The sequence below is a fragment of the Pan troglodytes genome, chromosome 8 (genome assembly GCF_028858775.2).
Source record: "Pan troglodytes isolate AG18354 chromosome 8, NHGRI_mPanTro3-v2.0_pri, whole genome shotgun sequence".
Taxonomy (NCBI): Eukaryota; Metazoa; Chordata; class Mammalia; order Primates; family Hominidae; genus Pan; species Pan troglodytes.
The window spans coordinates 26337501-26351365 of NC_072406.2; the positions used below are offsets into that span (position 1 = coordinate 26337501).

At 43.2% G+C, this 13865-nt stretch overlaps 1 protein-coding gene across 50 annotated transcripts in view; it reads right to left on the reverse strand.

The window, feature by feature from the left end:
* BEND7 (BEN domain containing 7) overlaps positions 1–13865 on the reverse strand; it is an 87815-nt gene that overhangs the window by 24831 nt on the left and 49119 nt on the right. For 6 of the 50 annotated variants that reach the window (XM_063780447.1, XM_063780444.1, XM_063780445.1 and 3 more), the window contains one exon: positions 7550–8224. The exons of 39 other annotated variants lie outside the window; for them this stretch is intronic. In XM_063780447.1, coding sequence (XP_063636517.1) covers positions 7629–8224 — 596 coding nt within the window. In that variant the 3' untranslated portion in view covers positions 7550–7628. Of the gene's footprint in view, positions 1–7549; positions 8225–13865 lie in introns of those variants that run through there. 5 more of the 50 variants (XM_063780441.1, XM_063780443.1, XM_063780442.1 and 2 more) reach the window with 2 other exon arrangements.

Genomic DNA, 13865 nt, shown 5'->3' on the forward strand with positions numbered 1-13865 from the left:
ACTAAGTATTAAGATCTGGGTAATAACAAGCTTTAGTGTAATGATGTTTGACTGTTGAATCCATTTTTTTATTTTTTAGCAAAGAAAAATGTTTCAAAATTATGGATTTAATAGGCCGGGCACAGTGGCTCATGCCTGTAATCCCAGCACTTTGGGAGGCTGAGGCAGGCGGATCACCTGGTTAGGAGTTCAAGACCAGCCTGGCCAACATGCCGAAACCCTGTCTCTATTAGAAATTCAAAATTAGCTGGGCGTGGTGGCGCACACCTGTAATCCCAGCTACTAGGGAGGCTGAGACATGAGAATTGCTTGAGCCTGGAAGGCAGAGGTTGCAGTGAGCCAAGATCACACCACTGCAGTCCAGTCTGGGTCACAGGGTGAGAAACTGTCTCAAAAAAAAAAAAAGTATGGATTTATAGAAATTCTACTTGGAAGGTGCATTATGTTTCGTATAACTCATTTATTTATTTTATAGAATCGAATGCTGAGGCTCAAGCAACACAAAATTTAAAAGATTGGGAATCACCAGCTCAGAGGCCTTAGGCAAGTGGCATAAAACACATGCGTTCCCTCCACGTTACTGGGCTTGACTGTTCTTTAGATAAATGAATGAGGAAAAAGTCATGCGTTTTTCTCTTTCTAAAGCGAGGGTTTTTCAGTATATGAATTTTCAAAGTCATTCCATGAGGCGCTGAGTTTACCCCCTCGCCAGGAGGTCTGGAATGAACGCCTCCAGTGCCAGGGTAAATTATAACATGGGCAGGAGGCTCAGGTCAGACCGCAACCCAGAGGTGACAGAGGCTGGGAGAAGGAAGGGTGAAGGGCTGGGAAGGCGGGCGCGGGGCAGGGGTCTCACTCATCAGTGGAGATTTATGCACTGTCCCACCGTGGACACCGGGGGAAGACGCTGGGGCGTCAGGACAGGGCCCATGCCTCAGAGGTAGGATTCAATTTCCTGTTCTTTTTTACACAGTGGCAACTCCCTTCTCATTGGGATCAGCTGTAGGAAAATTTGGGGTTCACATTCTGAGGCTGACAGGAGTTCTCAGACTTTTATCTGATCCTCACTCTTTCAGGCACCAAGTTGCTAGGACAAAGGCTAAAATATACCTGGAGGGGAAGTATACGGATGTGTCAAGAAGTCTTCAGGTAGGAAAACTAGGAAACGGCACATTTAGCCTAACTATGGATTCCGTTATTAGGTTTATTTAAACCAAAACCCCACAATAAAATGATTACACTTCATCTTTTGAGGATGATTCCTCTCTAGCATGAAAGAAAGCATGACATACTACACTTTCCATGTGGCATACCGTGGAGGTTTCTCTTTGATATTTAGCAATGATCGATGCTTTCACAGCCCCCATTAAATACAAACTTGGCTTTTTTATTTTAGATTACCTTAATGTTTTTGATCGACAAGATTACACTACCCTTAATTCCCATATGCCATTTGATCTGTCTGTGGCTGCTGTTCCTTCTAATCTTCAAATTTATATTCTGCCTCCTTGAATTTCAGCTGCCCTTTTCCAACTTGTCACGGAGAAGTTGTGTAGTTATCTTGTTATTCATGCCCTGTACGTATCCAATGTGGGAGTGCTGTTTTGATTTTTAAGAAACCACCTTTTTCAGAGAAGATAAACTGACTGATTTCTTCCTTCCCTCTTTCCTTCCTTCCTGTATTTATGGATCATTAGTTATGTGAGTGGTGCTGTTTCACGGGACAAGGAATATACAAAGCAAACATAAAACATGATCTCTGCCCACAGGAGCTTATAGTCTTGTTGGGAAGACAAGACGCCCTAATATAAACAGCATGACCATGTATCCCGATCTGCCCAGGAAGTTCAAGTATAAAGTGCCTGTTTTCCCAATGAGATAATTAACAGCACCATACTGACCCTCAAGAGTGTCCCAGTGTGCGCAGTATATGACATGCTCATCCTCCATAGAAGTCATCAATAGCAAGGCGGAGAGTTAAGATGCCCTGCTAAGCAGTCTAAAGGCAGTAAGTGCTACTGGCACTCAGAGAAAGGGGCAATCAGTACAGGTTAGGGCATCTGAAAAAGTCTCATGGTACAGGGGATGAGACTTGGGGTAAACCAGGAAGAACAAGTCAGGCTTGTCTATAAAGAGCGGGGAGAGAAGGGCACCACGGCCCTGTGGAGAACAGCATAACACAGAGTCCACAATGAACGAGTGGTGCTTGAGGAACAGTGTTGCTGGCTCACCTGGGAGGAAGCACCGGGAAATATGTTCACAAGGAGAGAGAAATTCAAGTTACGGAGCCTTGGAAAAGGCCAGAGTTCGGACTGAATAGGCCAAGGGGAAGTAAGTAGGAAAACGATGTCACGAGATTTGGTTTTCTGCGTGTTACTAGGCTGTTAGGATACGTTATGAACTGGAAGGAAAGGAGGGTTAGGCAGGACATTTCAAGAGTGTTTTTGCAGAATTTCAAGGACAGAGTGATGCAGAGCTGGACCAGGATGGTGTCAAAGAAGCCAAAGGGCACTGAATGAGAGAGGAGGGACAAAAGGAGTTGATAGGGCCAGGTAATTAAGCAGGGTGAGTTGCAAAGAAAAAAAGGCATTCAAGGTGTTTCTGAGCTTTCAAACTTGAAGAGTTAGTTGATGCCTCTGCTAAAAATAATGTAGTTGCAAGGGGGTATCAGGGTTAGGTGGCCCATGCCATCGCCAAGATGACTGCTGTGTGGGTAAGCAGGGCTACCACTGACTCTTCAGAAAGAGGCCAGCACAGGCCCCATGCCCTGCAGGAGACCTGAATATCCTATATATACATCTTGGTCTCCACTGTCCTGCCTTCATTTCTAATTGGGATTTGCCCTGAGGTAGTTGTACCCGGCTAAGTGGATTCAAAATGGTATGTGCAGTGATCAAGAGGTGTTGAGAGGAAGGTGCTTAAAATAACGAAGATTGGATTTACTCTGTGATCCAAGGGGCAGGGCTGATAGGAGGATGCTAGGGTTGAGTATAAAAGGGTTTCTGAGAAATACTATGAGCTGACCATGGAGAGGTGTCAAAATCTAACCAAGAGCAGGATGCAAGAAACATGACTTGGAAACACGGTCCATACAGCAGAAGACTTGACTGCAGGGAGCAGTCAGTGGGAAGACCTGATTAATTCCAAAAAGGAACGCCTCTCTCTGCTAAGGGTTTTTTACAGATAGGTATAGCCGTGCTTTGCTCTTATACAAAAGTGTCTGACAGGCAGCCAAAATCGATTACAGCTTTCCGTTAATTTTAAATGAAGGTTATGGAATTATTATTATTTTTGAGATGGATTCTTGCTCTGTCACCAGGCTGGAGTGCAGTGGCGTGATCTCGGCTCACTGCAACCTCTACCTCCCAGGTTCAAGCGATTCCCCTGCCTCAGCCTCCCGAGCAGCTGGGACCACAGGCACATGCCACCATGCCCAGCTAATTTTTCTATTTTTAGTAGAGACGGAGTTTCACCATGTTGGCCAGGATGGTCTCAATCTCTCGACCTCATGATCTGCCCACCTCAACCTCCCAAAGTGCTGGGATTACAGGCATGAGCCACCGTGCCCAGCCGAAAGTTATGAATTTTTAAGGGGTTTTCTTATTGGAAGCTTGCATACACTTTTAGTTTTTTTGTGAGTATTCCATGATCATTTGCAATGCACTTTCAGGGCAGAAATACTAGCAAATACCAATTCCTGAGTCGTTCAGATTTTTGATGCATACCTTGCAGGAGATAGTCAATACTTGTTATGGAACTGAATTGGAACACTTGCTAGATTACCGGCACCAATTGTAGGTCCAGAAGAAAAGCTACCAGGAATGCAATCTGACTGACTCTGAACTTATTAAACAATTCTGCTTCCTCACAAAAGGAGAGAAAATAGGAGGATGTGGCATTACCTTAGGATGCTGGTGAGCATCTCTGATGAGCCACACAATTCAGGGAGTTAAATAAAGAAGAGATGGACCACGCAGAAAACATTGCTTTCTATTTTCAGGGCCACAGCTGGCACATATGGAGCCATTGTTCAGATTAGAAAGGTGTCTTTCCTCAAGACACTGTACTTTAGGCCGCAGGGAAACTGTCACAATAAATATACAAATCGACAGTGTCCACAACGGCAACAGTGCCCACAATGGTGTGCAACGCACATTCCACTGTAGTGGCCGTTTATGCTCCAGAAACATATCGCTTTTGACAGGAGGCTGTTTTTGTCAACCCTAGTGGTGGTGTTAAAATGCAGGTTTTGTAAGAATTCAGTAACTGGGAGTTGGAGTGGAATCCTTGCAAGTGAATCCACAACTGGTTCCTGCCCATTATGTGACAGGCTGAAGAAAGATCAATAAAAGCCACACCCTTCTTAACAAGTTTCTCCACATTTCCATTTGCTCCTTATGTAGTAAACATATGAATTCACAGTTTTGAGGAGATGAGATCCCTTTTTTGAGCTTATGGAAGGCTGGTGATGAAGCGGCGGTGAAGCGTAGACTCACTGTGGCCCCAACGGCAGGGATCCGAATTCATCAGGTCTGGGATGGGGCCGAGGTAGCCTTCAGAAGCAACTTTAAGCAGCACAGTTCTGGCTGAAAACGTTTGGAGGTAAACTATACCTGAGTCCATTTCACTGGCATTATATTCATGAAGTCAAATGTGTTAAGGTAAACAGGTTGCTGAGGACTTAAGGTCCACCAATGAGCATGAGCCTTAAGCAGTTCTGGAGGCAAAAGGCTTTCACCCAATGTTTTATTGAATTTAAGCTTCATTAAACATGTTCTGTAGTTAACCTTTTCCATTCTCTCGGCATTTGATATACTTCTCTTCATGCAAGGCCTAGTTCAGATGTCACCTATTCTGTGAGGTCTTCTCCTAGTGAGATTTACATGCTCTGTGCTTCCTCCTCCCCCTGCCAGGTAATAGACATTTGTCATTTATTTTATTCTGTCTTGAAGCATGGCTCTGTTAGGGGTCATCGCTGACATGTCTTACTAGACTGTACATTTCTGAACATCAGGGCCTTAGTCAGTCATTGGCTTGGGGCAATAAATATGTTGTTAGCAGAAATTTCATGCCTGCTGATGATTTCTAGGTTTATAATATCAACGAAAATACTGCAAAGATTCTGGTGTTCTCATGACTTAATCCAGTATCTGAAAAGCAGCAAAGATCATGTCTTCTGTTAACACACTGTTTTGGGGAAATGTCAGCTGAACAGGTGTTTCAAATATGCAATCAAGGGGACTTTAGCCAATGCCAAGAAGAGATTCTACGTTTTCTTCAAGACTGTCATGACAAGGTTGTAAGGAAAATGAAATGGCATTTGTTTAGTGATCCGTAAGTGAGATCTGTGCTAGAGTCTGGAAATGCCTTCTTCCCCCTTGGTGAAGTGGGCAGCTATTCTGTCTAGTCCTGGTGAGGCACTGTAGCCATGTCTGAAACCAGGACCCTTGTGTCACATAACACAAAAAAAGTTTTAAACCCCCAAGGTTCAAAGAATGAGGGCAGCTCAGACAAGGCTACCTTCCTTCTCACTGATTCCAGGACAGAGGTGGAGCCACCTTCAGAAAACCAGGTGCTTGACAGAAACAGCTGAAGGAGCCCAAGCTTCACAGGGGCTGTTGTGTGTACAGTTGATACCCATCATCCCCATCGTCGCTATTAGAATTGGGGTCGATACCCATCATCACTGTTAGACTTGAGGCCAATACCCGTCATCACTGTTAGACTCGGGGCCGATAACCGTCATCACTGTTAGACTCGGGGCCGATAACCGTCATCACTGTTAGACTCGGGGTCGATACCCGTCATCACTGTTAGACTCGGGGTCGATACCCGTCATCACTGTTAGACTCGGGGTCGATACCCGTCATCACTGTTAGACTCGGGGTCGATACCCGTCATCACTGTTAGACTCGGGGTCGATACCCGTCATCACTGTTAGACTCGGGGTCGATACCCGTCATCACTGTTAGACTCGGGGTCGATACCCGTCATCACTGTTAAGACTCGAGGCCGATACCCGTCATCACTGTTAAGACTCGAGGCCGATACCCGTCATCACTGTTAGACTCGGGGTCGATACCCGTCATCGCTGTTAGACTCGGGGTCGATACCCGTCATCGCTGTTAGACTCGGGGTCGATACCCGTCATCGCTGTTAGACTCGGGGTCGATACCCGTCATCGCTGTTAGACTCGAGGCCGATACCCGTCATCGCTGTTAGACTCGAGGCCGATACCCGTCATCACTGTTAGGCTCGAGGCCGATACCCGTCATCACTGTTAGACTCGAGGCCGATACCCGTCATCACTGTTAGACTCGGGGTCGATACCCGTCATCACTGTTAGACTCGGGGTCGATACCCGTCATCACTGTTAGACTCAGGGCTGATATCGTCATCGCTGTGAGACTTGGGGCTGGTATCCATCACCGCTGTTGGACTCGGGGCCGACATCCATCATCACTGTCAGATTTGGGGTCGATACCCATCATCACTGTTAGACTCGGGGTTGATATCTGTCATCGCTGTTAGACTTGGGGTTGATACTCGTCATTGCTGTTACACTCAGGGCCAATACCTGTCATCACTGTTAGACTCAGGGCCAATATTGTCATCGCTGTTAGACTCAGGGCCAATACCTGTCATCGCTGTTAGACTCAGGGCCGATTCGTCATCGCTGTGAGACTTGGGGCTGGTATCCATCATCGCTGTTGGACTCGGGGCCGACATCTGTCATCACTGTTAGATTTGGGGTCGATACCCATCATCACTATTAGACTCGGGGTTGATACCCATCATCGCTCTTAGACTTGGGGGTGATACTCATCATTGTTGTTACACTCAGGGCTGATATCCGTCATCACTGTTAGACTCGGGGTTGATACCCATCATCGCTGTTAGACTTGGGGTTGATACTCGTCATTGCTGTTACACTCAGGGCCGATACCTGTCATCACTGTTAGACTCAGGGCCAATATTGTCATCGCTGTTAGACTCGGGGCCAATACTTGTCATCACTGTTAGACTCAGGGCTGATATCTGTCATTGCTGTTAAACTCGGGGCTGATATCCATTATCGCTGTTAGATTTGGGGTCGATACCCATCATCACTGTTAGACACAGGGCCGATACCTGTCATTGCTGTTAGACTCAGGGCCGATATCCATCATTGCTGTTAGACTTGGGGTTGACACCCATCATCACTGTTTGACTCGGGGCCGATATCCATCATCGCTGTTAGACTTGTGGCCAACATCTGTCATCGCTGTTAGATTTCGGGTCAATATCCATCATCGCTGTTAGACTTGGGGCCGACATCCGTCATCGCTGTTAGACTTGGGGTCGACACCCATCATCGCCGTTGGACTCGGGGCTGATACCCGTCATCGCTGTTAGATGCGGGGTCGATATCCATCATCGCTGTTAAATTTGGGGTCGACATCCGTCATGACTGTTAGATTTGGGGTCGATATTCCTCATGACTGTTAGACTCGGGGCCGATATCTGTCATGACTGTTAGACTCGGGGCCGATATCTGTCATCACTGTTAGACTCGGGTCTATACCCGTCATCGCTGTTACACTCGGGGCCGATACCCGTCACCGCTGTTGGACTCGGGGCGATACCCGTCACCGCTGTTGGACTCGGGGCCAATACCCGTCACCGCTGTTGGACTCGGGTCGATACCCGTCACCGCTGTTGGACTCGGGTCGATACCCGTCACCGCTGTTGGACTCGGGTCGATACCCGTCACCGCTGTTGGACTCGGGTCGATACCCGTCACCGCTGTTGGACTCGGGTCGATACCCGTCACCGCTGTTGGACTCGGGTCGATACCCGTCACCGCTGTTGGACTCGGGTCGATACCCGTCACCGCTGTTGGACTCGGGTCGATACCCGTCACCGCTGTTGGACTCGGGTCGATACCCGTCACCGCTGTTGGACTCGGGTCGATACCCGTCACCGCTGTTGGACTCGGGTCGATACCCGTCATCGCTGTTAGACTCCGGTCGATACCCGTCATCAGTGTTGGACTCGGGTCGATACCCATCATCGCTGTTAGACTTGGGTTGATACCCATCATCAGTATTGGACTCGGGCTGATACCCATCATCGCTTTTGGACTCTGGTCGATACTCATCATTGCTGTTAAACTCAGGTTGAGACCTGTTATTGCTGTTGGACTCAGGAGCTCTGACTGTAGGGCTGCTGCTCCAAGGGGCATCTGAAAGCAATCAGAATCTCCTGTGGTTGTGTGTTCAAAATGCAGATTTCCTAAACCTACTGAATCTATCTCTTAGCATGGGACCCAGAAGTCTGAATTTCGAACCAACACCCAGGAAATTCTGATGCACACTAAAATATGAGAACCATCGTGGAAGGGGCTGGAAGTAGGGAGCTACACACAGAGAACAGCCGAGATTCAACATGACCTCTTTGTCACTGGGCCTTCATAAAACAAGGGATAATACAAACTACAACAACAACTAGGTGAGAGTTACAAATACAGCCGAGAGGCAAGCTATATTTCTGATGTAATTATACTGATGTTATGTATTATGTAATTATATCCTGTTTTAAGCAGATCTGATATGTAAAAATATGAACAGGTAAATTAACAGGTGATTAGTCACCTTCCCAAAGGATTCTTTCAGCATTCATCACTTTGGTTCTGACTGCCAAACATTTAAACTAGAATTTGATTTACATACAACTTTGGAACACAAGCTATATCAAGTGTTTACTCCCAAACTCTTTCCTTGTGGTTCTATGTACTGAAGAGTCTCAGAAGTTATCTCTTTCTTGATGGAAGGGATCAAACTTCTTTTTTCCTCCCAAGCACAGTGGAGCTGATTCTCACTATCTTCAAGAAAAGACCTGCCCTGACACTAGTAAAAAAATTGATGTACAGCTATACTTTAAACAGAAAATCACTTTGAATATGCTTTGCATAAACAACTGACTGGTCATCTGAAATCATCTGTATTTCCTAGTGGAATTTATAAAGAATCCAAAATGCTAGAGTTTAAGATAGAAATTAAAAACTGAGACATCTTTCTTCCTTTTCAAATACTCCTTTTAGAAAGACTGAAGTGTTTAGTGTGCTGCAAAATGGCTTTGGAGTCAGACAGGCCTTGGGTGAAGTCCTGATTCCACCATTTACTGGTGTTTAAATTAAATAGGGTTACTTAATTTCTCATAGCCTCAGTGTCCTCTCCTATAAATGGAAATAAAATAATCAACATTGGAGGGGTACTCAAAACCAAGCTAATGTTTCAACCTTGTTCTTATAAAAAGTTCTGAGAACACAGATAAGTTACTATCAATAAATAAATCGATGCAAATTCCACCCCAACTGTATTAATTTAAATCTACGTGAGATCAAATAGAAAAGAGCTATTCACTTTTTTTTTTATTAAATCCTAATGGAAATAGACATACTATAAGATGACAAATATGGACCCTACAGGTATCTAGAGTCACAAGAATAAAACAAGAGGTTTTGGTGGTCATTTCTGCAGAGCCTGTGAAAGTGTGACAGCAAAAGCGGCCAGGCACCCATTCTAATCTTGTAAGAAGCGCAGTTATTTTTTTGGAGGGCTACCAAACAAGGAGTGTTCCCTCCCAGAGAAGTTCTGATACCTGTGGCTGTCCAGACAGACCATCAAGGCTGGCCTCTCAGGAGAGCGGCAGTTTGTGCTGTGTGGCATGAACTAAGAACCGCCAACAAGGTCTTCACTTGACGTGCCTATGTAATTTCCACTGAATGCAAGAAGATTCAAGACTCCAGGACAGTTTGATAGTAATAAAACTTTCTCAACTCATCACTATGAAGTCGAATTAAAAATCCTACAACGGGGGCTCTAAAAATCGCTTTATTGCAACTGTATTTTCTGAAGAGCATTCAGGGATTCAAAGATTCTATCATATTTAGACAACTCTAACCACGTTAATCTGCATGGTCTACCGAGTATATCACAGCAAGAACTAGATGTGGACCAATTCTAGCCTCAGCAGGTAAGGAAAACATACCTGGGTACTAACCTCCACTCTGGTTATAACATCAATTCTGAATCAAATCCAAGACACTAAGCTTTATCCCCAGCACTAAAGCCTAAGACTCTACTTGGTAAGATCATAAGTTGTTTCTTCTTAAATTCAAAATGCTTAGGTGAATGTTTCTAATTAAAAACTCTTTCATCAGCAATACCTTGAGTCATACTTATCAATATATTTTAAATAAATTATCATTAAGTGTTAGTCACCATAAGACAGATAAGATTATGTAAAAAATACAATCTCTACAAAAGAGGCTTATATTTTATTTTTAAGATACCGTCATGGGGAATATTAATTACCACTACAAAAAGCTTTGTTAATAATCCCCCAAACAAACTTTTTTTCAGTCCATTTCTGTTCCTACTTATAAGCATTTTATAGATTTTCATTCATTTTTTTCCCATTGTTGTTTTAACCACTCTAATAATCACTTTTGTTTGAAACAAAATTGAACTCCTACTGTTATTTTCATTTCTGAGATTTTGTAAAATTAGCCAGTCTTCATATGTTCCTAGATAATAGGACTTTTCAAATTAATACACTATTGGAACATTATCCCACAAGAGATCAAGTAAGAAAGACTGTATATTTAATATTTACAAAATCGTTTCCAAGGGGTGGTAGACAGTAATAATAGCAAGGATAGCCTTGGCACTATTATGTATAAAGAAACCATTTTATCACTTTCTCATAGTACTCAGATTCAAAAGACTCAGGTTAGGGAAATTTCTTTTTTTAAAAAATCTCTACGAATAACAACAACAACAAAAAAAGACCTTCAATTAATAGCTACTTCTGAAAATCGCTTCATATTGTAACGTGTGGGTTAACCCACTTTTAACTAAGGAAAATACAGTAAAGAAAAATGTATTAGGAAGTTAAGAGAGCTGTATTCAAATTTATATTCAATTTTGGTTTCTATGTTTTAGCTTTCATTGGCATTTTATTAACTGTTAAAAATTTACAACAGTGTTTTAATGTCAGTCATTCCAGATTAGTTATTCAAGAAGATGTGAGGATGGATGTTTAGTACTAGACCCATTATGTCAATAAATTAACGTCAAAGTCAAGATGAAAAATAAAAACCTATGCCTCTTCACTCATCCCATGTGCATTTATGGAAATACTGGTCTGTGTGAAGCTCTCAACATGTGTGCAGGGTAGGGAAGACTTTCCTTCTACCCTCTGAGGGTTCAGTCAAGTCTATGAAATAAACTGACGGCAGATAAGTTAACAGGAGAGAAGTACACATTTTTAAGGTACACAGGGGCACCGCAGGAAAGAAAAGTGAGATCTAGAAGCATATATACCCTCTTTATAGGGGAGAGGGGAGGGAGGATGGAGCAGACAAATTAGGGGAGAGTAAATGGTTTTGGGGAATGATGAATGGGCCCTCAGAAGAACAGGTGACAGCCCGTGACAAAATCTCTCTGGGTGTGGTGTCACCTCCAGTGTCCTCTCCTGTGATCAGAGTTAATTCCCCCTGGTTCATGACACTTCCAGGGAGGGAGTTCACAACTGAGTTCCCTTTGGAGGATCAGTCTTTGGGCAGATAAGGGAGTTCAGAGAGAACCCCTCCCTGCATCTGCTATTCCCCAAGTGCCCACAATTTGAAATAACCTGCATACCAAAGCAGCATTTCTTAAGGTAGCATCTCCTGAGCTCTTTCAAGAGCAACAGGTAATAAAAACATATTTAAGACAAAGTGTGTCCTTAAGAAACTTACAAGAAATTATCAGAATAAGTCAGGTAGAAATGTTGACTAGCCAGAATGAATGGAATTTTCTTATAAAAGAGTCAAATCTGATACCACATTCACATTTGAATAAAAATGGTAAGAATGTATACCATAATCTTGGAAGAGTGAGATTAGGGTGGCCTTTTTGTTTTCAATACATTTTAAATCATTTGCATTTTAAAATAAATATTATTTTTGTAATCAGGAAAAAAATCAAAATCAAAATATATGTCTATGAATAAACACTGCAAATAAAAACACTGCAAATAGATAAATATAAACTATTTGTTGATTTAGGTTGTTGGTGGCTTATGGGATTTCCATCTGTTTTAAAGTTACTGGGTCATTATTACAGAATTTTAGTAGATTTAATTCAATAATAAAAGTGTATGGGAATTTTAAGTTCTTCAATTGGAATAATCTACTATATTATATATTGGGAGCAAAGACCTCATTTGCCATTTTTATAGAGTACAGCAGTGAAAGAAATGAAGATGTGTCCTCTATTTGTAATATACTTTTTTTTTTTTTTTTTTTTTTTGAGACCAAGTCTGGCCCTGTTGCCCAGGCTGGAGTACAATGGTGTGATCTCAGCTTACTGCAGCCTCCACCTCCCAGGTTCAAGTGATTCTCCTGCCTCAGCCTCCCAAGTAGCTGGGACTACAGGTGTGCATCATCATGCCCCGCTAATTTTGTTTAATTTTTAGTAGAGACAGGGTTTCACCATGTTGGCCAGGCTGGTCTTGAACTCCTGACCTGCAGTGTTCCACCCACCTCAGCCTCCCAAAGTGCAGGGATTACAGGTTTGAGCCACCGCGCCTGGCCTGTAATATACTTTTTCAAACTCTTGCATGTCTAGTGTAGATGGAAAATGGCAGAAGAAACCTACATCGATCCACTTGTCACAATCTATTTCTTTACTATCTATTATTAGGATGACTCTTCTACTGTCATTAAAATGGACTATGGTCATTTATGGTTCCCTAATTTCCAAATGCTTTCATAATATTAATATACTGCCCTGGGGAAAAAAAAGAAAGTTAAAACAATTCCTCGCTGCATTTCAGAAAAGCAACAGTAGCCTTGACCTTCCTGTTTTGAGAAGGGACCCTTCTTCACTTCAGGAAGTCCTACTTACATCATTGACCATTTTTCAAATTCTGTCATGTTGTTTGCAGTGTCACTTCAGGCTGAATCATTCTTTTCAGAAATGGCACAGTTTGTGATATCTCTGTAGCTTTTCATATTTAATACAACTCAACTGTCACTTTAAGTGAAAAAATTCTGATTGAGCATGAGAAATTCTCTGTTATTGAAGGCTTATGTCCTTCTGGCCATGAACAAAGGGTGCTTGGTACTTGCTAGTTCCATTTAAATACCGTATTATTTTATAAAGTTAATTGTGGACTTTCAAGCATCCTTTAAACACTATTGAATTCATTTACTCATTTTGCCAGATAATGGGGAACAGAAGGGGGCAGAGAAGGCCCTCTGCGTCAGTCCCAGTTCACAACTCAACAATGCAGGAACTGAGCTAGGAAGCACAGCACCCCTATCTGTTATTCCAGTTTTAAGCAGGGCCTGATTCAGAGTCTCATTTTTCATGGAGTTGTGTTTAGATTTGAGACTTGGTTTATGTTCTTTTTGGTAAGAACTAAGTACTTCTATTTCCTAAAGTTACACTCATCGGATTGTTGAATATGGGCATTTTAAAGTTAAGAGAAGTAGGTTTAGGATGTGGCACTGGATATAAATGCAGAGGTGCTCCCACGGGCCCCTGCATGGTCATCGTAGTGCAGTGGCATACAGATGCATGCTCAAAGGAGGGAAGGGGGAGAGACGCATGGTGGTCTCTGCATGGAGCTGGCATGACTCCACGGCACAAAACAAGAGGCAGAAGAGCGGGCCAGGCATGTGTGGGGACGCACAGGGTTTGATGTCACAGTAAGGTCACTTAGATTTAAAATGTCTTTAGAAGCAACAACCTGGTAAAGCAACTCTAAACTTTAGAGAGAACCATTTTACTTTATCTTTTTTTTTTTTTAAGAAGCATCATAGCTTTATTCTC